Source organism: Falco peregrinus, chromosome 9 (genome assembly GCF_023634155.1).
Source record: "Falco peregrinus isolate bFalPer1 chromosome 9, bFalPer1.pri, whole genome shotgun sequence".
In the NCBI taxonomy this organism is placed as follows: domain Eukaryota; kingdom Metazoa; phylum Chordata; class Aves; order Falconiformes; family Falconidae; genus Falco; species Falco peregrinus.
Window position 1 is genome coordinate 23,177,619 of NC_073729.1, and position 24,645 is coordinate 23,202,263.

A 24,645-nucleotide genomic window follows, 5' to 3' on the forward strand; every position below is an offset into this window, starting at 1 on the left:
CCCCGCTCGCAGCACCCTGGGCACGAGGTTGACAAGGGACACGCAGTCCTGGGCTGTGGCCACCACAGCTGGGCTCTGGCCAAGCGCTGCAACCTGCCTGGAGCTGTGAGCCAGCCCGGAGGGGAGGGGGATTTGTGCTCAGGCGTGTCCCCAGAGCCACCCCTGCACAGATCCTGTGCCTTTCAGCACGTGGATGTGTGGCACAAGCAGATCAGAGCCAGCCTGGACCCCCCCCAGACTCTCCCCAGCTGTGGCCTCATGGAAAGCTGAGCACGGCCACGCTTCACCCTGCTTCCCTCCTGGTGTGGGAGTCTCCCCCGCGGGAGGCTGCTGGCCCAAATCTCACAGCCCCTTACCCCGGGTCACTCCCATTAGGTAAAGGAGCAGCTCGTCTTGGCGGGGGTATCTCCCTCTCGCACTTTCCTTGTATTGTACGGGCCTGGGTCATCGAGGAAATCTTACAGGTCCTTCTGCTGCCGAGTGGTCACGGGGGAAGCCCAGCCCCCTTCCCCCCATTGTCAGCGGCTGGGCTGTATCCTTGCTCTGAGCCCAGGCCCCTAAAAATAGCTCTTTGTCAGGCGATTGTTCCGACACCTTCGCGACTGCATTGACGTGGGCTGGAGCAGGAGAGTGGTGGGGTAGGTGGAGGGGAAGGGCTGGAGGTCCCTCCTGGGACCACTCTGAGTATTCACTGCTGATAACGGCCCCTGTTGTGGGGAAATGGGCTCCCAGCACGGGGCTGCGTGCCGAAGGCCTTCCCGTGCCGCTACCCGCGGCTGCCTGCTGCTGCCCGCTAGTCACCTCTCCCCCACCTGTCCCAGCCCTTCTGCCAGCTCTGCACCAGACCCCTACATTGGGGTCCCCAAACGAGGGGAGGCCTCTGCCCAGGGCACACAAAGTGGAATGGAGACCTCCCAAGCCCCTGGTGCAGACCCCGCACCCCCAGCCAGCACCCTGGGGCTCCCCACATGCCCCCTGCCCTGCTCACCCCAGTGGGGCCAGGGCAGGCAGTGGTGTGCCCTAGCAGGGAGCAGGATTGCTGGCAGATGGGAAGGCAGCTGGGACCCCTACCATGTTTCGGAGGGGTTAAGCCTGGCCCTGCAGAGCTGTCCCTGCCCCAGGCACCCACAGGGGTGACAAGCAGCATGGCCCTTCCCTGGCCCCCAGTGACAGCCCCATCTCCACCAACGGTGCCTGTTGGGCCAGGTGGCGCGAGCCCCATGGTGCTGCTGGGAGCCCCTGGCGCAGCAGCCCAGGGGGCCAGCACCCCTGCAGGGTTGGTGCTGGGGAAGGGGCTGTGCTGTGGCAGGACGGGGCACAGCTCCCCAGACACACCTTCCTCGGTGCTAATTCCTGTTGCTCCCCGGAGATGCGATGCCCGCATCCCCCTGGACCTGCTCAGAGGGGCCCCTTGCACCGTGCAGGCACCCTGGGGAAGCCCCCTCACTTGTCACCTCCTGCCCCCCCACTGCTGTCAGCTGGCAGTGACTGTCCCTCCCGGGGCCCTTTCCTGACCAGCCACCCCAGCTGCAGAAACAAGATTTTATTTCCCAGGAGTGTGAGGAGGTCTGGATTAAAATAAACTCCTGGCCCAGATCCCTTTTCTGGTGTTGCAGGAGATGCCATGTTTGCCATGAGCACTGCCCACAGCCCTGCTGAGCACCCGGCCCTTGACCCTCCAGGCTGTGTGTCCCCACAGTGGGGACATCTCCCTCTCCCATCCATGCACAGCTGTGCTGGCTCTCCGGGATGCTGGCATGGCCGTCCCCAGGCTGGGCTGAGCCCCCCGGGGCCACTGGCCATGGGGCAGGGCACCAGGCCAGCCCCACTCTGATTACCCCCAGCGTTTTTTCCTTTTTCTTCCTTAATTTACTGAGTGCTAAATCCAAATATTACAACTTCCCCTCCGCGCTGCTGGTTACGCAGGCGGCCCCGGCCGGGCATTGTCTTATTGTTTGCAGAGGGAAGCTCCAGCAGGAGATTAACCTGGTGTTCACCCCGCACCGCGGCTTCACACCCTGTCCCTGCTGGCAGGGACCTCGTCCCCAGGGACTGCAGCTGGCACAGGGTCCCGGTGGGGTGAACATCTCCGAGGGGTCTGGTACATTGGGGGACATGGTGGGCAGTTGTGCCAGGGGCTGGCAGCCCTGCACCTGTGTCCCCTGCGCCCCTGGGACATGGACCTCGGGGCACTGGGGTTGTGTATCTCTTGGGGATGGTGCGAGGCTGCAGGGCCACCACTGGCCCTGGTAGGGTGGTGAGGAGCTGATGGATGTCCTCAAGCAGACCCTTTGCCTTGTTCCTTCCCCAGGGACCCTGGCAGGGTGCTGGCAGGGTCAGTACAGTCTGTGTCTATTGGCACAGGGAGGCAGGGACTACCTGGCACCCCAGCCTGGGGGCCATCACACTGACCCCATCCCAACCCATCCCATCCTGTCCCATCTCATCCCATCTTGTCCTGTCCCATCCCATCCCATCTCAGACTGTCCTGTCCCTTCTCGTCCCGTCCCGTCCCGTCCCGTCCCATCCCATCCCATCCCATCCCATCCCATCCCATCTCATCCCATCCCCTCCTGTCCCGTCCCATCTTGTCCCATCCCATCCTGTCTCATCTTATCCCATCGCTTCCCATACACCCTCTCCCATACCAGCCCTGGATGCCCACTCCTCCCTGGTCCTCCCCCCTCCTCTGGGCAGCAGAGCCTTGTCCCCCTGTCCTCACCCCGCTGCCATCTAGACCTTGTGGGTCACTTCACAATCCTTCTCCCCCACGTCCGTCAGGGCCGGGGATGACCTGGGATGCTCAGTCGACTGCTGTGGTCCCTGCAACAGGGAGGGTTCCCTGGGCAGCAAGTGGCTGAGCTTTGCTCCAGTGCCACTGCAGGACACGTTGGGGTATTTGTCCTGACCCTCTGCTCTGGGAGGAGCCTGGGGGTGCCAGGCAGCACCCAAAGGTGTTGCTAAAGGACAAGGCATGAGGAAATCTGGGTTGTGGGGCTGAAATCTGCCTTCGTGTCCCCCACCCCCTGCTGGCACAGGCTCAGGCACGGCTTAACTCCACTGCCCCATCCTGGGGGCTGTGGGTCGGGAGAGCAGCGCTGCCCACTGAACACAGGCTCTGCTGGACCCCTCTGCCCTCTGCCCTCACGTCCCCATAATCAAATAGACCCTCCTAGGTCCCTGTGTGGCCATAGATCCCTCTCCACCAGCCCTGGTGCACAGCAGCACTGGGGGCTAGAGGGTCCTGGCCCCCCATCACTGGGGAGCAAGCCCCTGCCTGAGCCCCCTGCCCGTGGCTTCGGCAGCTCCTGCCCAGCCAGCCCATGGCTCAGCTCTCCCACCGGCACAGCAGCTCAGCACCACCGGGCTCCGCTCACGGGTGCAGCCCTGCTGCATTCCAGCCTTGCTGGCCAGCCTGCCGAGAGGCTGAAATATTTGGGAGGGGAATGGAGAAGGGAAAGGGGAAAAAAAAAATCTATAAAAAGAAAGTTTAAAAACACAAGTTAAAGAAAAAAATACCAGGCGCGGAGTGCAGCTGCGGTTCTGGTTCCAGTTCCCAGGTGATGTCAGGCCTGGAGCCTCTCCAGCCCCGGCCCCTCAGAGACGGTCTTTGTGGGTTCAGCACTGAGTGTTTTTCCTTCCTGAGACTCGGGGACACCTTCCTGTCTCAGAGAAAGCGGCCAAGAGCCTTTCCAAGGGTGTCCGCGCGCAGGAAGGGGAGAGGATGGGAGGGGAGCGCGAGAGAGGCGGTGCGGCTGGGCTCAGCGTGGGGCTGCGGCAGCCAGCGAGCCAGCAGCATCCGTGGGCGATGGGCTGTGGTGGCCGCGACGCTTGCCCGGCACGGGGCAAAGGGGCACCCGGCTCCCACCAGCCCAGCAGGCTCCAGCGCCTCTGAGTCACCGTTTCCCTCTTGTGGTGCTGGGAGGGGCTGGAATGTACTGGGACCTGTGGGCTTGGCACCGGCACATGGTGGGACCCATGGCCTTGCCACTGGGACGTGCTGGGACCCATGGCCCTAGTGCTGGGACATGCTGGGATCCACAGCCCCAGCACTGGGATATGCTGGATTCTACAACCCCAGTACTGGAACTTACTGAGTGCACAACCCCAGCACTGGATCTTACTGGGTGCACAGCTCTGGCACTGGGACTTACTGGGTGTGCAGTCCCAGCACTGGCACTTACTGAGTACACAGCTGTGGTGCTAGGACATAGTGGGACCTATGGCTGTTACACTGGAGCTTGTTGGGGCCCTAGTCCCTGGCACTGGGACATACTGGAGTCCATGGACTTTACACTGGGTCTTGCTGTGGCTCTAGTCCCTGGCACTGGGACATACTGGGTGCACAGCTTCTGCACTGGGACTTACTGGGACCCATGGTGTTCATGACGCTTGCTGGAATCTAGTTACTGGCACTGGGACATGCTGGGACGCTCATGCTCAGCCCTGGGACACACTGGGACCCGTGCACTCAGTGCTGGTACCTGCTGTGCCCCCAGCACTGGGACCACCAGCCCTCTCTGGCTCCCCTGGGGCTCTGGAGCCGCTGCTTCAAGGGGATGGTCCCCTTTCATGTGCGGGTTGGGCTGTTTGCACAGCGCAGCCCCCTCCTCCACTGCCCCTGCCCCCCGATAAACCCGGGGGCAGGGATTCTGTGTCCTGGGCTGTTTGGAGAATCTCACGGCTGTTTATTGGGGTCTGGGACACATTAGCCACGCTGAGAACAAACCTCTCCCACCCACCCCGGTCCCTGCCTGGGACCAGCTCTCACAGCTGCGCTGCGCTGTCAGCTCCATAAATCAACCCCGGGGGGAGGGAGCCTGGGGCAGGCTCACCTCGGCTGAGCAGGGGCCGAAAGGTGCCGGTGGGCTCCTGCTTCGCTGCCTCCCTGAGCTGGGCTGCGGGAGACTCCTGTGGGACCCCCAGGGTGTTTCCCCTGCTCTCTGCTGGCTGCAGCGCCCTGGAGAAATGGAGCAGGTCCAGCCCCACAGTCCTTGGGGGGCTGCCCTGGGAGCCCCCAGCCGCCCCATCCGCAGCTGCCTCTGCTCTGTGGGACACGCTGGCCCCTGGGAGCCGCGGGACCCGGCACGGCACCTTTCCCAGGCTCAGCACTCCCCGCCACCCAGCCCAGCCCGGCCCCCCCGAGCAGGGTCCCGGGGGGAGCGCGGCCTGGGAACCCCCCACGTCCCCACCTGACCCTGCACAGGTGCTGCTGCCCGCAGCCCCACCGTGCACGGCCATCGTGGCGGCGGTGGTGGTCATGACGGTGGTGGCAGTCGCGGCAGTCGTAATGTACTGGGCAGAGGGGAAGGCACAGAAGCAGAGCCACCAACCCCGACCCACCGCCCAGGTGCTTGTGGCTGTGGCACGGGGCTGGCAGTGCTGTCCCCATCCCGTGGCACAACACAGTGCTGACCGCGCTGGGGGTCCCATGGCCCTTGAGGGCCAAAGCTGTTGGCGGGGCCTGGGGACATGGGGACAGTGTGTGCCTGGGGATCTCACCCCACGTGGATCCCACTGGGGCCCACGGGTGTGTCCATGGAGAGAGCTGGAATGGTTGCACTGGCTCCGGGGGCACAGAGAAGCGGTGGGTGCAGGGTTGGGGAGCTGGGGACATCCTGGGGACCCCATGTGCCCCCCACTTTGCCCCACACCGGGGCAGCAGGCAGGCACCGGCCCATCAGAAAAATAAGATTTATTTTCCAAGCGGCTGCATGTGCAACACCAGTGCCTGCGGGGCCACGACACCGTCCCCGCCGGAGCGCCTCAATGCCGGCCGCACACGGGCCCCTTCCAGTCCAGCCCCGGGGCGCGGGGACCCCCCTCCCCGGCCCTGCCCCGCACGGGCAGCCTGGGCCATGGGAGCGTCCTCCCACCCCGCTGCCAGCTCCGGGGCCGGTGTCGGTGTGGTGCCAGCCCTCGGCCCTGGGCTCAGCTGCCGTCGCCTCGGGCGGGCAGCTCCCTCCCTCCCCGATCTGGTCTCTGGGGCTGGCGTGCGTGCGTGGGGTCTGGCCGGTTCTGCCGCTGTCTCAGGCGGGTGCTGCCGGTCCCCAGCTCATCTCCGTGACACTCGCAGGGGGGTCACTCCCCGCACCTTCAGGCAGTTGCCCCCGAGGTCCCTCCGGCCACCCTGCAGAGAGAGGAGGGGAGAGCTGCAGGCACCGGAGCGGGTCCCAGCTGGGGGGTGCCCCGCTTCTGCCCGCCACCACCCTGTGTTGGCTCTGCATGGAGAATTTGCTCTGAAATGGCCAGTGCCACGGTCCTGGGGCAGCTCAGCGCTGCTCGGGATGGACAGACAGATGGGGCTGTGCCTGGAGAGTGGCTGGGTAGGTGGCTGGGGCGTGGGTGCTGCGGTGAGACCCCCAAGGTGAGTCTCTGTGGCTCTTTCACCTGCAGGGACACAGCCCCCTTGGCTGCTCAGTGCCACTGTGACTGACCTGTGGCTGGGGGCTGGTGCCACCTCAGGACAGACCCATAGCCCTGGACAGACCCACAGCCCCACTGGAGGTGAGGAGGCTCATCCCAACCTCCCAGTGCATCAGCACAACTTCCGAGTAGTACTGCCCAGTATAACCCAGTCCAGACCAGCATGGCCCAGGTCTAGCCCAGAATGGCCTAGTATAACCCAGCATGGCTCAGCAGAGCCCAGCACATCCCAGTTCCAGCTCAGCCCACTTCCAGCCTAGCACAGCCCAGCATGGCCCAGTACAGCCCATTTCTAGCCTAGCCCAGCCCAGCCCAGCCCAGCCCATTTCCAACCCAGTACAGCCCATTTCCAGCCCAGCCCAGTCCATTTCCAGCCCAGCCCAGTCCAGTAAAGCGCCTTTCCAGCCCAGCCCCAGAGCCAGGAGATGCAGAGCTAGGTGCCAGCCCAGCTCCTGCCACTGCCCCCAGGGTCCTGGGTGCAACAGGAGCTCCCTGGCTCTTGTACCTCCACAGGGTCCCCTGATGGGGACCCAGCACCGCGCCAGACCCCCAGCTCCAGCCCCGGGGAGCAGCACAGGGACACAGCTCTACCCCAGCCGGAGGGTCCCAGCTGGGGCCAGCCATGCCAAGAACTGGGGCTGGAGGTCCCACCAGGAAGGCTGAGGAGGCTGTAGAGTCCAGCCACTGTGAGGGGGGGCAGGCAGGGGAGCAGGAGCAGCAACTAAAAATGGAGCAGCGGAAACCAAAAGAGCCCCAAGGGCTGGAGTGAGCCCCATGGCCATGTTGCTTGGGATGGCACGTGGGACAGCTTGGGGGTCTTGTGGAACCCCTGCTCACGGCCCTACCAAGGGATGCCCATGGAGCCAGGGAGCTGCCAGCCCCTCACCCTGCACAGCCCACACTGGGGCAGGGGCACCCAGGACCCTGGCTTGGGCAGCGGGACAGGCTCACCACCTTTGAGTCACAGGGTGCTGGGGGGGGTCAGCTGGGCAGGGCAGCGGTGCCGTGCTGCCATGCATGGCCCATCTCAGCCCCCTGGTCCACGTAGGAGCCGTGCTGGTGCTTCTGGCAGACCCTGTGTGGGGCTGCTGGGTGGGGACCCCTGCCCAGCCCACCCGTGTGGGGTGTGGGCTGCACCCTGCCTGTCTCCATCGCATCAGGGAGCTGCCTGGGGCAGCCTTGCTGCAGTGCCCGGGGAGCCTGGCAGGGCTGGGGACAGGGACAGGGTCAGCCTCTGAGCTCTGAGCTCCCTGTCGCTGGGTAGCCAAGTGCCCCTGGCACTGGGGTGACTCTTTAACCTCCTGAGACCTCTCAGCCCGGATGGACGTGGGGGAGCAGCCCAGCCCTCTGACGCGAGCAGGAGCTGTGGGCGTGTGGCTACGAGCAGGATTTGGCCGAGAACAGCCAAAACCTCCAGCGGGAGCTGGAGCCAGAGCCTGCTGTTCTCACCAAGACGTGCTGAGCCTCCTGCCCCGCTCAGCCCAGGCAGGGACTGCCGCCCCCCATCCCTTGGGGACATGCTGAGCCTCCTGCCCCGCTCAGCCCAGGGACCCCTGCCCCACCGCTCACCCCCTTTCCGCTGGTTGCTGAGGCAGAAGGTGCAGATGCTGCGGGGCTGCTTGCTGTCCAGGTCGCCCTTGGCCCCGTAGATAGCACTGAAACAGGGCTGCCCGTCCTCGCAGCCCTCGCCCAGAAGCAGCACGTTGGCCAGGTGGGAGATGTAGCTGGAGGCCAGGCGGAGGGTCTCGATCTTGGACAGCTTCCGATCCACCGGCTCAGTTGGGATGAGGGTCCGCAGGGCAGTGAAGGCCGTGTTGACGCTCTGGGTCCGGTCCCGCTCCCGTGCATTGGCCGCCTGCCTCTGCTTCACCATCACCATCGGGCCCGGTTTCCGCGGCAGCTTGCGGCGAGCCTCGGTGCCCTCGCAGCAGCCGAACGACTGGTCCGACGTGTCGCTCTCGCTCCGGTTCTCCTCGTCCTCCGAGAGGATGCTGATGTCGGGGTAGAGCACACGGGCAGCCACGGGACGCAGCATGGTGAAGGCCATGGCGGGGTGCCCACCCGTGCCCCCGGCCCTGCTGGGGGGACCCCCCGGGCTGCGGGGAGCCTTCCCCCGCCGGCACGGCTGTGACGGCCGGCTCCGGACGTCTTCCCACTGCTGCTCCGCTCCAGCGGCACAGCAGGGCTGGGACGACTGTCTGTGGGGGGAATCAGAATTTATATGGCCGGGGAGGGGCTGGCGCCGGAGCCCACCCCCAGCCGGCCCCTCCAGCTGCCGGCCAGCGTCCAGCGTCCAGCGTCCAGCGTCCAGCGTCCTCGCCCAGCCTGCGGGAACCGCCGCTGGCTCTGGCCATGGGCCTGGCCCTGCTCCGGCACGCCAGCCTGGCCACAGGCACCTTGCACCCAGGGCCAGGCTCCAGGCTGTGCCCTTGGTGCTGCCGGACCCCGGCAGTGCCACAGACATTGCCAGGGTCACTGCATGCTGAGTGCTCCCTGTACTGCAGCCCCCAGTCTGTGGTGCCTGCAGGGCAATGCCACACACAGTGCCAGCCCATGGGCAGCGTGTCCCCAGCCCCTGCCCAGCTGTCCCCTGCCAGCCCTGGGTCCCACACAGGGCAGCCCAGGGAAAACATGGGGTGTGGGGCCAGGGATGGGGCAGGTACCCAGGACTATGTGGCACTGTTGTGGTCCCTGGGGTGTTTGTCGGCAGGGATGGCAATGGGTGACATGCTGCTCCTGACATCCCACCATGTCCCACTGGGACTGGGTCTGTGCCCGGGAGGATGCCCGGGGCAGGCAGGGAGCAGTGAGGGCAGGCAGCACCACAGGGATGCTCCATGCCCCTCATCCTTCTGTCCCCAGGGCCTGGCACCCTGCATGCCCACCACAGGAGTGTACAGGGGGACATGGTCAGGAGCACGGGCAGCGTTGCAGGCAGCACTGCCAGGCAGCCAGGAGCGTTTCCTCCTGCCTGGGAGGAAGGTGTGCACCGGCAGTGGAAACACGGAGTCTTTTCCTGCAAGGGGAGAGCTGAGCTGGCAGCAGTGGCAGCTGCTGGTGTCCCGGGGAGGGTCCAGGTGTCCCCCCAGCCCGTGGCTGGCTCCCAGTCCTTCCTGGGCACCCGATACCACAGGCAATGGCCACTCTCTGCTCTTCCTCGCTGGGGAGATCTGTGTGGGTCCTGCTCTGCCTTCACCCCCCGGCCCTAAGCCCAGCACCCCGAGAGCAGGCAGGGGGATGGGCAGCTGAGCCAGGCAGGTAGGAGGCTCCCTGCTGCCTTCCCTCCCGGCCCGCGGCCAAGCCCAGCAGAACTTGGCAGCTCGGCGATGCTGCAGGCACGGCAGGTCAAGTGGCAAAGGCAAACGGAGGGCAGGACCTGGCTGCTGGGGACTTGGCCTCGCGGTGCCAGCCCGTGCCAGCTGCTGCCCCTGTCTGGCTGGCAGCCCCGCAGCCGGAGCGGGACGCTGGGGGAAACCTCCATTAATGAAGCAAAAAGAGCCAGCGACGGGGCTTGCTGGGTGCTCCAATGGTGGCCAAGGGACACAGTAGGCATGTTGCAAACCCCAGAGTGAGGTGGTCGACAGGGGAGCCTGGGGAATATGGGATGGGGTGGCACCATGTCACCACATCACTATGGCCAAAACCCCATGGCTGTGACAATGGACACTGGCTGAGCCAGTGGGTTCCCCCACTGGGGTTGTCCCGGTGTGTGCTGCTTGGGACCGTGGCAGGGGCTGCTGTGCTGCCTAGCGCCAGCACCAGCACTAGTTCGCTGCCCACCCATCCTGCTGGCTGTGAGCAAACGGCCCATCTCTCCCCCGCAGGGCACAGGCAGCCCCTTGCCCAAGGGACCCCCCCTGCCCTGTTTTCCTTTGCCATTTGTCTGCTGTGCAGAGCCTGTAAATCACACAGTGGGAGGGAGAGTGTCGTTCTGGGGGTTGGAGGTCCTGCTGGGGCTGGGGGCGGGCAGAGCTGTCCCGGGTGTCTGTGCCGTCATGGGGACATGTCCCTTGCTGGCTCCGTTCCCTGCCACCCCTCCCTGTGCATCAGTCCCCAAGAGGGACCCCGACCCTCTCCTGTTCCTGGCGATAGCCCCTGCCTGGGCACAGACCAGGGGCTGTTTCTACCCCTGTGGGGGGGGCAAGCAGTGCCTGGGGCAGAGCTGGGGGTGGGCAAGCCCTTGGCACGGCAGGCAGGGAGCAGGCAGGTGCCTGCACAGAGAGGGGAGCTTCTGCTCTTGCCCCACTCTCGCCCTGCCACCCCTCTGAGCTGTGGCTGGGGGGCCACAGCAGCCCCCAGCCCTGACAGACAGCAAGACGGATGGCAGGGGCTGTGTACTCAGCTGTGGCTGCCCCACACATGGCCACCAGCTGACAGGGACAGGCTGAGGGGGAGAGCCTGGTCCCCCAGCCCAACCGAGCTGCCCTCGGGAATTTCTGTGGGGCACAGCCACATGTGGGGTGCTGGTGGCCTGTGCTGCTGCTGCAGAGGACGGGACACATGGGGGCACAGGCAGGGAAGGAGCAGCAGGCATTGGAGATGGCTCAGTGTGGGGTGAGGGGCAGCACATGTGTGTGCACATATATGCATGCAAGCTGTGTGCATGGATGTGCAGCTGTGCACATTTATGTGCATCCATGCATGTATGGGCATGTGTGTGTGGATGTATGTGAGTATAGGTGTGTGCACATGTGTGTATGCAGTTGCACATGTGTGTGCATGTGCATGTGTGTGCATGCATGTGTGTGCTGGTGCATGCAGCATGTCTGTGCACGCAGGGTGCCATGTACACCCCGAGTGCCAGCACCTCCTGCTGCAGAGAGCCCCCAGGCTGGCACACGTGTGTGTGAGACCACCGCCCTGCCAGGCCCTGCACACGGGCAGATGGACAGACAGAAGGAGCCACCAGTCCCGGCCAGGAGAGCAACAGGAGCCACGGGAAGCAGGGAATGCTGCCGGCTCCCTGCCTGTCCGGCTGCCAGCTGCCTGCGGATGCTGCTGCCGCTGGGGTGGGAGGACGCACGGCAGCAGCCCTGTTTTCCTGTGCTGCCCGGCAGGCGCGTGGGACAGGACGTGTGTCCCTGTGCCCGGACCCCCTTCTCCCCCCCAACACTGAGTGCCTCAGGTCTGACTCAGCCAAGTGGCACGAAGTGCAGCTGGGGGGCTGTGGCACCGCAAACCTCCGGCTGGTGCTGCACCACATGGCTGACCTAAGTGGGTGTCAGGGCATGGTTGTGTTTGGCATCACAGTTTTCCCAGCTGATCTGGCCAAACCAACCAGTCACCAAGCCAAGGGCTGCTGTCCCAGCACAGCGGCACTGTGCTGCACAGCCCTGGGCACTGGGAAAGCAGCACCAGGTGGTGGGTCAGGCATGGATGGTGGGCCCGGGGCATCTGGGACCCAGCATGGGACATGTGGCACGGAGGGGACGTTTCCTGAGCATGGGGTTGCAGGCGTGATGCCAGCCCAACTCACTAGGCACCCCCTGGGTGCAGGCTGCCCTGGGGAGCATCCCTAGAGTTGGGGTGTTGGTCCTACCTCTGCTGCGGGGTAAATGCCCCCTGGCCCGCACTCCAGGGAGTGTTTATCTGCGAGGTGATACTTAAGTGTAAGAAAATAAACAGAGAGCAGATGGGCCAGGGGGCCGGGGCTGCCCCCAGCCCCGCGGGGCTGCTCCAGCCCTGCTGGGAAAACACTGCTGCTGGCGAGGCAAATGGATTCCAGACCTGCGGTAACGCCGGCACATGTGCCTGCCAGGACACCAGGCCTGACCCTGCTGAGCCCCAGCGAAGCAGCTCTGGACTGACCTGTCCCATCCCATCCCATCCCATCCCATCCCATCCCATCCCATCCCATCCCATCCCATCCCATCCCATCCCATCCCATCCCATCCCATCCCATCCCATCCTACTGAGACCCCTGAGGGTGTTGCCTGGCCCTGCTCACCCACAGCCCCAGACCAGCCCCCCGGCACAGGGGGACGTCTGGGACTGGCCCCTCTGCCCGTGGCTCCCCAGTATTGGGGCAGTTCAGGCCAGCAAGGCTGCAGCCCTGCGGAGCTGCCCGGTTGAAGGTGAGCTCAGGGCGCTCTGCCCCGGCCAGCCGGGTGCGTGCAGCATCCAAATCCAGCCGCTTCGCACCCGGCTCTGAGACCAGCCGAGGCCTGAGGGGCAGCTGTTCCTACTTACCCACATGGGGAGACCAGGACTGGCAAACCTGGGAGCCCCCTGGTTGGGGAGGCACTGCAAAATGGGCTGAAGGGGACAGGGTGTTGTGAAACCTTTTGGGGAGCAGGAGCATTTCTCCACCAGGGCAGCCCCTGCCCTTGGACAGGTCCCGGCCTGACCCCAGGGGTCGGGGCTGTGGCAGGGGTCCCCAGGGCAGTGTGGGGAGCCCCGGGCCCCCTCCGCCAGCCAGGCTGTACCTGCAGGCCGGGGCTGCTGGTCTGGAAGGCATTACACGCCTGTCACGCGGGGAAGTCTGTCCCAGTTCCGGAGCTGGGACCCCCCCCCGGCCCAGCCCAGGCTGGGGGGAGCCCACAAAGCGCCTTTGTTCCTGCCCTGGAACGAATGGATTGGAGGCAGCCGGGATCGGCTGTCAGCCGGCGACACTAGAGACCCTGCGGGTCAGGCAGAGGGAAGGGGGACAGGTGGAGGGACATGGCCAGATGAGGCCGATGCAGGGATGGCTGGCTCTGGCAAGACCAGCTCCTGTGCCAGCCAGTGGGCTGTGGCACCGGCAGCACCAGCTGGGGACCAGGTCACGCTGCCCGCACTGTGCCAGCCCCTGGGATGTGCCGTCAGCCCTGGAGATGCTGACACAGCCCCATGGACACAGTGGCTGGTTTTGGCTCCCAGCCTGTGCCCCCAAGCCCTGGGAGCAGTGTCACAGGGCATCCACAGGGCTGGCACGGATGTCCTGGTACTGTTTGCAGGGGATGGGAAGCTGAAAGAGTGGATCCTGCAGAGGGTCTCTCAGCTGGAGAAAGCCCCTGTGGGGTGCAGGAAGAGGGTTGCAGGATCTGGGCAGCCTTGGTTCATTCCCACTCGTGGGGTCCCAGCTCTGCTGAGCTGCCTGACATCCAGCTCCCTTTGTAAGGGGCACAGACCCAGAGAGAGGGGGGTGAGCACAGCCCATAGGAGATGCCCAGCACTGGGGACACAGCCCAGGGCCTGGGCAAAACCCAGTGCCTGCCATGGGGCACCCATCTGAGGGCGCCCTGGCGACGTCCCGTGCTGCTGCAGGAGCTGCCACCTCCTCCTTTTCCCCCCTCCTGGCTCTCTAACAAGAGGAAACTTTTTAGCACGCCACAATTCTTCAGAGAAATTTATGGCCCATCAGGGAGCCATAGGCCAGGGCTGCTCTCTCCGTGAACACTTGCAGGGCTTCCTCCCGGCACAGAGCAGCTTTGATGCGGCACATGCAGCTCGGCCGCCACAGTCACCCTCCGGCACAGCAGCCCCCAGCCCACCCTGCCCTTCCTCCCCAGTGACCTCTGCGGAAACACTGTGCTGGCAGGCAGCTGCAAGCATGCCCTGTCCGTGGGCAGCACTGCCAGTGGCCAACGTGCATGCTGCCCTGCAGAGCTACCGCTCAAGGGGTCCGTGCCCTCCTCCCAGACCCTCTCCCCAGCCCATTTCTGCCCTGGGAAGACAGGAATCATCTGGGGAGGAGCGTGGCCAAGGGAGCAGAGTGAGGGCAGAAGCATCCAACTGTGGTTCCTGTCCCAGTCCTGCTGCTGACTCACAGTGTGGTGGGGTGAGTCAGTGGCCTTTCCGCTCCCTGGATGGAGGTTCCCAGCTCAGAGGGATGCCGAGATGCCTGGGGGATGCTCCAGGCGATTTTTCCAGCCTGCACACAGGTTGAAGATGTGGCATTTGAAGAAATGACAGCATTCCAGCATGGTGCTGGGATGCACATCTTCCACAGCTAAGCCAGAGCTGACCCTGACTTCAGCTGTGTGCCAGTGTGCTCTGGCAGATCATCGTCCCCAGCACCGCATCCATCCCCCAGTACAGCATCCATACTGAATACAGCATTCATCCCCTCTCAGAGCATCGTCCCCAGCACAGCATCCATTCCCTTGCAGAACATTGATCCCTCAGCAAAGCATCTGGTCCTTTGCAGAGCATCCATCCCCTGACAGAGCACCTGTCCCAGGTGCCAGGCCTCCACACCATGCCGTGCCATGCCGTACCACTGCATACCCCTGACCCCAGCATCCCTCAGCACCAGGCCCCAGAGCCGTGGGGGGTTTGATTGCCTTTATTCCAAGCGCCACAGCAGGTGTCCCCCCCTCACCATTTCAGTGATGTCCCTCATGGAGAGGGGGACCACAGGATGTGTCCAGGGATGGAGGCAGGTGGTTTTGGGGAGGCATAGCTCAGGGTCCTCCTGATCTGGGCACAGGGTGAGCCCAGAGTCACTGGGAGAGGCCTGAGGATCAGTTGTGCCTGGTTCAGATGTGCCTCCTCCTGGTACGCCTCTGTCCCAATTCGGCTGTGTCCTGGTTTGCCTGTAGCCCTTCCTGGTTCGGCTGTGCCCTGGATGGGCTGTGACCTGGCCCAGTTCCAGTGTGCCCCGGTTCAGCCCGTCCCGGTTCAGCCATTCCTGGCTGAGCTGTGCTCCGGTTTAGCTCATCCTGCCCTGTCCCGTCCCAGTTCGTCCCATCCTAGTTCATCCTATCCCGGTTCAGCCCATCCTGTCCCAGTTCAGCCATTCCCAGATGAGCCATGCCACAGTTCAGCCCATTCCATCCCGGTTCAGCCTTCCCAGTTGAGCCATGCCCCCATTTAGCCCGTCCCAGTTCATCCCCTCCCCATCCCAGTTTGTCCCATTCTGGTTTGCCCCATCCTGGTTTATCCTGTCCCGTCCCATCCCAGTTCACCCTATTCCAGTTCATCCCATTCCATCCCAGTCCATCCCATCCTGTCCTGTCCTGGTTCATCCTGTCCTGGCCTGTCCCAGTTCATCCCATCCCACCCCAGTTCATCCCGTCCCATCCCCGTTCATCCTGTCCTGGTCCATCCCGGTTCATCTTCTTCTGTCCCAGTTCATCCCATACCATCCAGTCCCATTCCATCCCATCCCATCCCAGTCCATCCCGTCCCATCCCATCGTGGTTCATCCCATCTTGTCCGTCTGTCCCGGTCCATCAGGGTCCATCCCATCCTGTCCCATCCCGTCCCGTCCCGTCTCGTCCCAGTCCATCCCATCTCGTCCCATCCCGTCCCATCCCGGTCTGTCCCGGTCCATCCCTGTCCGCCCCGTCCCGGTCCCCGCGGCCGCTCGCCAAGGCGCAGCGCGGCACAATAGCGCCACCTGCCGGCCCCGCCGCGCCCCCGCGCCGGGCTCCTCCCGCTGCCAGCGGGACCCCGACCCCGGCCCGGCCGGAGGGGCGCGGGGAGACCCCAGCCCCGCAGGGAGCGCCCCCAGGTCTGGGGGGGACCCTGACCCCATCCTCACCGGAGGCTCACGGGCCCCGCGGCTCAGCCCCAGCCCAGCGCTCGGGGACCGGCGGGGGCGGGGGCCTGCGGGGGGCCGTGCAGCCCCCGGAGGGCCGGGCTAGCGCAGGTGCGGCGTGGAGGAGCCCAGGTAGGTGCGGAGGTCGCTGAGGGTGGAGGGGACGATCTTGGCGGGGATGGTGTCCCGGTTGAGCGCCCTGTGAGCAGCGAAGCGGTGGCAGCCCCCGAAGGAGTAGAAGTAATCCCCACCCTGGCTGCCCTTGATCCAGAGCACGTCGATGGGGGGCACCCGCTCGGGTTCCTCCTGGGTAAGGAGAGACCCCCGAGAGCAACACATGCCCCGGCACCCCCCGACCCGCCTGTGCCAGGGCCTCGGTGCTGCTGCGAGCTTCTTCCCTGGCAGTGCCCCCAGGGTGGCAGGGGTTGGTGCAGGGGTGGCAGCCCGGAGCACCTGGGGGGAGCAGGGCCATGCTCACCTGCAGGGTCTGCATGAGGCTCTGCACCTTGTCCGGCTCCAGCTCCGCAGGGATAGGCCGGATGAGGACATGCATGGGAATATTGTGCACGGCTGAGATGTGCTGCGTGTGGATGCTCTGGTCCCCAGCCTCAGCCATGGCTGCAGCCAGGAGCTGGCCGTGTCCTTCCCCCTGCCTGCCCGTCTCAGCCTGCCGTTTCGCCTCGAGCAGCACAGCACCGAGCCGGGCCCCTCTGCTTCCTCCTGTCCCGGCCAGCGCCATCGTCATCGTCACCGCCCCACCGTTTTGCACAGTCACAGTGAAGGGGCAGGACAGGCTGCCGGGACCGGTGCCAAACCAGCTGGCCTGCTGCCTGCTCCTCTCCACTGGCCAGGCTGCGGTCAGGGCTGCCCTCAGCTCCTCGTCCGCACAGGACACCCCTCAGCACGCAGTGGCTGGGCCTCCCACCAGGGCTGCTCGGGGTGCTGGGGATCCCTGTCCTGCTTCCCACCCCGGTGGCTGCCTGGGGGTCTCTGCTCCTACCTGGCCATGCCAGAGCACGAGGGATCATCTGTGGCATCTCAGCTGGGAGCTGGGATGTGCCCCCTGCCTGCCTGGTTGTGTCAGGAACACGTCCCCAACCCCAGAGCCCCCTCCCTGCTGTGCTGGTACTCATGGGGTCCTCAGCGAGGAAGAGGAGGCATGAAACAGCCCCAGAGCTGAGCAGGGAAGCATGGATACTCTGCAGCCGGGCAGACACTGCGGCACTCCAGGTCTGGATCTTTCTAGGTCATTTCTCCAGACCAGTGTCCCAAATGGTGGAGAGGCTCCCAGCAAGAACTGGGTCTCCCACCCCATCGGCTGCCACAGCTGGGGCAGCCTGGATCCCCAGCAGGACTGTGATGCCAGTGAATGGCTGCTCCCATTCCCTCACCCTGGCTCCTGGGGGACATGGTAGGTCCCCAGCCCCAGCGCTGACTCAGAAACATGCCAGTGTGATGGGGCACACTGGGTGACTCAGTGCCCAGTATGAGAGTTGGTGACGGTGATGGTTGGGGACAGGTTTGTGAGGCTCTGGGATGAGATTTTTGCAGGATGAATCCAGTGATAACTTTGTAGGTGAATTATTGAGCTCTCAGCTGGGGGACAGCACCAATGTCACCGGGAGTGCAGGGCTCAGTGAGGGCTTTGCTGATGAGCTGGAGGCTGAAAATAATTTGCCCTCCCTCTTTGGCACCCGTCTGTGCAGAAGAAATGCAGTGAGGAGTGTGGGGGCAGGAGTGCCTGGCTGCCCCCTGGGAACCAGGGCTCTGCTGAGTTGTTCCCACTGCCCCCAGCATGTGCCTGGGTGGGTGGGAGTGGATGTGTACATGACAGCAGTTGAAATAAAATCTGCTTACCAAATCCTTGCCGTGCAGGGCAGCCAGGCCCAGGGGGTGAGGCTGGGGGTGCATAAGCATCGCTGGGCACCCCCAGGCTGCACGCTGGGCTCCCCACCACACTGCTGGGATTTTACACGGTGCTTTACTTCCAGGTCAATGCTCTGCTGCTGCTCGCAGCACCTCCGGCACTTTTGCAAGCAGGGTGGCATTGCAAACCCACTGCTCACCTCGGCAGGAGAGTGTCTGGCTGCTGCCCACCAGCTGCTGGCAAGGCAGAGCAGGCAGCGCTGGATGCCCTGGGTGCATCAGCTGCCCCCCTCACAACCAGCTGCCGGGATATCTCCCCACTTTGGTCTGAGGGTAGATGTTTTCTCTGCAATGCTCCTACCCAGGGATGCCCTTGGATGCAGGCACAGGGCACCATGGGACAGAAAGACCATCAGCTTGTGTGCCATCACCCCCCACACCCCTGTACAAATCCCCCGAGACACATGGTTAGTGGCAGAAATCCCTTTTATATCCCTGAATTGCGTTACAAGTAATACTGCGGGCGGCCGGTTCTCAGTAGACTTGTCTTACTGGGGGCTGGCGAGTACAAAACCTGGCAGAAAAAAATCTATCATGCACGGAAAATTATTGCTGTAGTATCTGCTATTTACAGTATAGACAGGGGCAGAGGCGCGGTGCTCCATGCCCACCTGGCCAAGGGACGCGGTGCTGCCGCAGAAAGGCACCGGCATCGCGGGGAAAGCCTGAACTGCTGCGTACTCGCTGGTGGGTGCCTGCATGGCTGGCGTGATGCTCTTCCCCTGCATGGGGGGCAGGTGCGTGGCCACCATACCACGGCAGCGAGGACCGTGACAGGGATGTCCCCGGTAGGCATTGAGCCTATGAGCCGCGGCCGTGGCAATGCAAACCAAGGCGGCGGGAGGAAGACGGTGTAGGGAGGAAGACAGCGCAGGAAGACAGTGTGGGGGTATGCGAGTGCAGCCCCATGGGGTGACGGGCTGAACCCCAACGGTGTCAGGGACCGGCACAGGGTGATGGGGCCGTGGCAGCTCGCAGCCCGAGGTAGGAAGCGGAGGCATGGGTCAGGCCCCGCTCCGGGATGCCGTGTGCACGGTGCTTGCTCCGGGGCCGGTGCGGGGATGCTCCGCCAGGAGGTTGCATAGAATGGCTGGTTTGTCCCCACCGGGCTGGCGCAGGGCAGGGAGCAGAGCAGGAGCCTGTGGCAGCGAGGAAGACCAAGGAAAAGGGCTTTGCCTTTGGGGGAGGCTTGCACGGCACGGAGCCTGGGCTGCTGGGCCAGCTCGTGCCCTCCTGCCTCTGTGCCCGCTGCACAGTCTGCTCTCAGGGTCCTGTCCCTGTCCATGTCACCACGGCTGTGTCCTGGGCACAGCGCCTCTGCTGCAGCACTGGTACTTCCTGCAAGCCAGTGCTAGCACGGCTCTGCCAATCTTGGCAAATAAATAGTAAAAAGCATAAGTTATAAATAATATAAATAAGAACATTTAAATAGACTCACCCAAACTTTACGGCTACACTGACCCCCTCCTCCTGAGCGCAGGCAGGGGGTGATGGTTAGGGGGCCGGGAGCTGGCCAGGCAGGGGGCCAGGCAGAGGCTGGAGGTTGGAGGTACGTGGAGGGGCAGCTGGGGGCTTGGCTGCTGCCCCAGGGTTGGGTCTCCAGCCCAGCTTCCAGCCTGGCCGTTTGCACAGCACGGGGGACTACAACTGCCCAGGGGTCTGCTCCTCAGCCCATCACCATGGCGGAGGCCAGTCATGCCTGGCCAAGCTGGGAGCTGGTGGGGGATGTGTCCCACAGGTCTCTGCTGGGAGCCCCTTGCTCTTCCCCCGACTCCTGTGGGCTGTGGAGCTGCAATGCCAGGGTGAGCACGGGGCTGTGTCCCATGGGACCGTGAGGGCAGGGGGTATCAGGGTGCCCCAGGGCCCAGGCAGTGGGACCCCAGCCTCCAAGGTGACTGACAGCCCTGCCCTCCTGTCAGCCGTGCTGTCCGTCAATCCCGCCGAGCCGTCAGTGGCACCAGCCCATGGTCCCATCAGTGTTAGGGTCAGGGTGAGGTTTTGCTCCTGGGGGGAGCAGAAAAGTGTCTTTTCTCCCCTGGGATCCCCCGGGAGGAGAAGCAGCAGCTCTAAATAAATAATAGTAATAAATTAAATAAATAGAGGTGAAAGTCACGAACTGGGGGAGGAAAGTCTCTCCTGGGTCTAGAAGAGGTCCCCAGGCGTGTCCCCCGCAGAGAGACCTGCCTGGCTGCGTGGGGGCTTGGGGACCCATGGGCAAGGAGCTGGGTCCCGCTGTGGGCCCGGCCAGATCCAGCCCTTCCTGGGGAGCACTGGGGCACCCTCCTCCCAGGTGGGGAGTGAGTTTGTGGGGATGTTCCCTCTGGCCACGGTGCAGCCACAAACCAACTGGCTGCAGCTGCAGGAGCGCTGGCACAGGGACTAGGACTGGGATGGGGGTGGTGATAGGAAAGGGGATGGGGACAGGGATGGGGATGAGGATGGGGATGCGCCACAGGGGGCTGGGGGGCTAGTTCCCTATTGCACAGCTGTGTTCGGAGCCCTTGAAGCAGGCGGACTCGTAGTGCTTGTTGAGGTACGACTTGAGGGCGAAGGTCTTCTCACATTGCTTGCACTTGTAGTGCTTGAAGGCAGAGTGGGTCTGCATGTGGGCACGCAAGTTGGAGCGGTCGGCGAAGGCTTTCCCGCAGTGGGAGCAACCGAAGGGCTTTTCCCCGGTGTGTGAGCGCATGTGGCCCTGCAGCAGCCAGGGCCGGCTGAAGGCTTTGCCGCACACGTCGCACTTGTGCTTGAGGTTGTGGGTGAGGACGTGCATGGCCAGGGCAGGCATGGAGACGTAAGCCTTGCCGCAGGTGGGGCATTTCCTCGCCATCTTGCTGTCCAGGCTGCGGTGGGTCTGCTTGTGCCGGCTGAGGTTGGAGGAGGTGGCGTAGGTCTTGCCACACTCAGGGCAGGAGTGACGGTGGCTGCCACGGCGCTGACTCTCGCTGCGCCTGCGTGACCTCCCGTCTGTGATGAAGAAGGCATCCATGGAGTAGCTGTCCGTCACTGCTGCCTCCCCATTGAAGTAGCGGGCAGAAAAGCTGGACTGGGGGCTCTCGGGGTCGCTGTACTCCTCATGGCTGGGTGCGTAGGCTGGGTCTGGTGGTGGTGGTGGCAGACCTTGCTTCTTGTCAGTGTCGTAGCCAGCTGGTGCCAGGCAGTGCTGGAGGTACCCTGCAGGGACAACACAGCAGGGTCACCATCCCTCTTGGCCAGCCCCACCGGGGACAGGGGAAGCCATGAGCCAAAAATGCCCATTGAGGCAGAACCAGGGCTGTCCCCCCTGCACTGGTCCCTGTCCCTGCTGAGCCCTGGGGTCTACCCCGAGCACTGGAGCTGCCTCGTCCACACCGGGGCTGAGTCTGCCCCAGCTCCTGTCCGCATCTGCTGGCAGAATGGGTCCCATCCGACGAGTCTGCCCTGGGTGAGAGCTGTAGATGGGGCTGCGGCACATCCAGCTGTGCCTGCCCGGGTGCTGCCCTGGTGCCCCGGCTGCAGGCAGTCCCTGGGGGCCATTAGCCGCCAGACAGCTGTCAGTGCCGAGAGCCTCATTGTTCACCCCGGGCAGGCGCCGGTAATGAGCTCTGCTCCATCCACCTCCTCGCCTCCCGAAACCTGGGGTGGCTGAGGTGAGGGCGAAGAGGCTGCCCCAGGTCTCCCTTCCGCAGCAAGGGGGCTGGGAAAGGTCCCCCGCCTCCCTCCTGTCCCCCGGAGGGGCTGTTCCCCGGGGATGGGGCAGCACCTGGAGAGCAGCAGCACCGGGGCCCTGGGGTCCTGCCAAGGAGCTGGACCCACAGTCCCCCAGCCATGGAGCGGGGCTTGGGTGCCACTCCAGTAGTGTCACCCCTGTGTGACATTGGTCTGCTCATGGCTCAGCTCCAAGTAAGGGACTCCTGGCCCGGGTCAGAGTGGGTGCTGTGTGGGCATCCTGTCCCTCCACGCTGGCATATGAAGGTCACCGCGGAAGGAGCAGCGCAGCCCTCTCCCTGCTGGGTCAGAGATGCTGTGGGACGTGCTGCCACCCCGGGTCCCCCAAACTGGTCCCGGCGGTCTCCTGCCTTGTGCACACTGGCCCTTGCCAGCTGCTTCAGAGGACATGTCCCTGTTGCTGGTGACAGCAGGGGCTGTTGGGGGCCAAGGGCACATCCAGGCTCAGTCGTGCACACCAGTGGGGCAGCATGGACACCCCAACCCAGCTGCGCCTGAGCATCCCCTAAACCCATGCACCCCCATGCCCATGGGCCTCCCTGCCCAGGGTGAGCGGCTGCTGCCGTTTGTCCCATGGAGGCTGGGGATGCCTGCGTTGGGGAGGGGGCTGTGTGGCGGGGGCAGGGCTGGGCCCCCCCATCCCCCTTGCGCCGTGCTGACAGCGCGGTCGCGCGGGCTGTGCAGAAAGCGCTCTGCTCAGCAATTTCTCACGCTGCCTCCGAGCATGCAGCAAGGTTATTTCCAGGAGAGCAGCGTCGGCAGCTTCTGCCCAGCTGCAGCGCATCCCTCCCCCACTGGCTCCTGGGTCCTGATGGTGCGGGGGGGGAATCAGAGGACCCCCCTGGGCCAGACGGGCCTCGCACCCCTGTGCCCAGCAGAGAAAGCCCACCAAAGGCTTGGGAGAAGCGAGCAGTAGAAAAGGGGGGCACAAGCAACACAGCAGCAATGTTGGCTTGTGTGTGGCTGGATCAGGCCCATTCCCGCATCCAGCTCAGTCTCCCGGTCCCCGAGCAGCCAGGACCCGCCAGCCCACGGCCTGGGACGGACACCCCCCCCCCACCCCCGACCTCCTTTTCTAGGGCAGGACCCTGGGCCGCCCCGTCGGGGGTCTCTGCCGATCCCGGTCCCAGAGTCTGCCCCCATGTCCCCTGGCAAGACGGGGCTCCAGGGACCCCAGCCCCCCCAGCCCAGCTCTTCCCACCTCCCCCAGTGTGGCGCAGTGGGGGCTGCCCCTCGCCTCTCCCCCACCTGCTCCCCGTGCCCCGGGGAGGGGACGGCCCTCCCCCGCTCTCCCGGGAGGGGGGCTCGGGGCACCGCTGCGAACAATGAAACCCGCAGGCACACGACGAGGCTCCCGCTCCCCCCGCCGGCCCCCCCTGCCTGCTTCGTGCCCCCTCCCCACCAAAACTTGTCGTGGGCAGAAGCCGGCCTCGCTGCACCCTGGGCGCGGGGGGAGCGGGGCCGGGGCAGCGGGAGCTGCCCACGGGGTCTGCCGCTGTCACGCAGGGGATGTTTCCCCAAGGACCAACTTCGGCAGGGGCCGCTGGCCCCGGAGCAGAGGCCAAGGCGAGGAGGGATGCTCCTCCGCCCCCGCTCCCCGCCGCCCCGCTGCACCCCCCGCCCCCCGCCGCCCGGCTGCGGGACACAACGCCGGGGACCCTCACCCCGTCCCCGTGTCCCACCCCCGCGGCTCCCCCGGTGCCCCGCCGGGCGCACACACAATAGCGGCGAGGGGCGGTCCCCGCGGAGCCCCCGGCCCCGCACTCACCATCGCCGGCGGCGGGGCCGGGCAGCGCGTAGGGGGGCTCCAGGGGGGCGTAGGGGGGCGCGGGGGCCCCGGCGGCCGGGAACGCCTCCGCCTTCAGCTTCTTCACCAAGAAGGAGCGGGGCATGGCGGGGCCGGGCCGGCGCCCTCAGCACTGGACAGCTCCGGTACCGGCACCGCCACCGGCCCCGGCCCCGGCCCCGGCCCCCGCCGCGCCCCGGCCCGGCCCCGCGCTGCGCTCCGGCCCCGGCGGTGCGGACAGCGAGGCGCGGGGAGCCGAGTGCGAGGGGCGGGGAGGCAGGCAGGAGGCAGCAGGGCGGCGAGGAGGAGGAGGAGGAGGAGAAGGAGGTGGAGGAGGAGGGGAGGAGGAAGAGGAGGAGGAGGGGGAGGAAGGCAGGCGCCCGGGGGGGGAGGGGGCCGTTCCGCCCGGCCGCGCCCGGCCCCCCCCCGGAGCCCCCCGAGCCGCCGGCAGCGCGGGGTGCCCCCGGCACCACGGCAGTGTGGGGTCCCCCGGCCCTCCCACGGGTTCTCCCCCACCCCGGCCACGGACAATGGGGACACGCGGGGATGGGGGGGTGGGACACACCACTGCCTCCCACCGCCTTTGTCTCCCTGCTGCCAGCCCCCAGGGCCTGTGAAGGACCGGGCTGCGGGGCGGGGATCCCCATCCCCGTCCCTGTGCCTGTCCCCATTCCTGTGCCCTGTCCCTTGTCTCCATCCCTGACCCCTGTCCCTGTCCCTGTTTCTTGCCCCTTTCTCCTCTCCCTGTCCTTGCTCCCTGTTCCTATCCCTGTACCCTGCCTCCATTCCCGCCCACCTTCCCTGTCCTCATCTCCGTCCCCTGTCCCTTTCCACTGACTGCTTTCCCTGTCCCTTGTTCTCTGTCCCCATCCCTGTTCCCTCTCCCCTGCCCTCATCCCTGTCCCACCTCTGTCCTGTCCCCATACTTGGCCACTGTCCTTTTCCCTCTCCCCATTCCTCTTCCCTGTCCCTGTTCCCACCTTCTCTCCCTGTCCCGTGTCCCCATCCCCATCCCAGTCCCCAGGGAAGCACCGTGACCTTCACAGCCCACAACAATAGCTGGGCTCGTGGCAGTGCATTGTTCCCTGCCTGAGCCCCCACTTCCCCGCCTCCCCTTGCTGATGCTCCACCGCCGCCCTCCCCCGAGCAGGATGAGGCCCCAATCCTGAGGCAGTCGGTGGCCCTGGTGCTTGGCTCTCCCTGGGGCTGTGCCAGCTTGGGGCTGGCGGGTGACACCGGCACCTGGCTGGCAGTGGGCCCTGCTCCCCTGAGCCCTGTGCTATACTGAGAGCGTTGCAGCACTTAACTAAGGACAGTCCATCATCTGTCACCGCAA

At 65.2% G+C, this 24,645-nt stretch overlaps 3 protein-coding genes across 3 annotated transcripts; all 3 read right to left on the reverse strand.

The window, feature by feature from the left end:
• Positions 1–5,715: 5,715 nt before the first annotated feature.
• TCF15 (transcription factor 15) lies at positions 5,716–8,592 on the reverse strand. Its single transcript, XM_055814149.1, has 3 exons — positions 7,996–8,592; positions 7,725–7,734; positions 5,716–6,119 (listed from the first exon to the last, which is right to left on the reverse strand). The coding sequence occupies exons 1-3, from the start codon at positions 8,471–8,473 to the stop codon at positions 6,056–6,058; spliced, it is 552 nt and encodes a 183-aa protein (XP_055670124.1). The 5' UTR covers positions 8,474–8,592; the 3' UTR covers positions 5,716–6,055.
• A 6,084-nt stretch (positions 8,593–14,676) lies between these two features.
• SRXN1 (sulfiredoxin 1) lies at positions 14,677–17,299 on the reverse strand. Its single transcript, XM_055814228.1, has 3 exons — positions 17,281–17,299; positions 16,368–16,786; positions 14,677–16,195 (listed from the first exon to the last, which is right to left on the reverse strand). Exons 1-3 carry the CDS (start codon positions 17,297–17,299, stop codon positions 15,992–15,994), a joined length of 642 nt encoding a protein of 213 aa, XP_055670203.1. The 3' UTR covers positions 14,677–15,991.
• A 930-nt stretch (positions 17,300–18,229) lies between these two features.
• Positions 18,230–24,119, reverse strand: SCRT2 (scratch family transcriptional repressor 2). Its single transcript, XM_055814742.1, has 2 exons — positions 23,292–24,119; positions 18,230–20,989 (listed from the first exon to the last, which is right to left on the reverse strand). Exons 1-2 carry the CDS (start codon positions 23,413–23,415, stop codon positions 20,283–20,285), a joined length of 831 nt encoding a protein of 276 aa, XP_055670717.1. The 5' UTR covers positions 23,416–24,119; the 3' UTR covers positions 18,230–20,282.
• Positions 24,120–24,645: the final 526 nt, after the last annotated feature.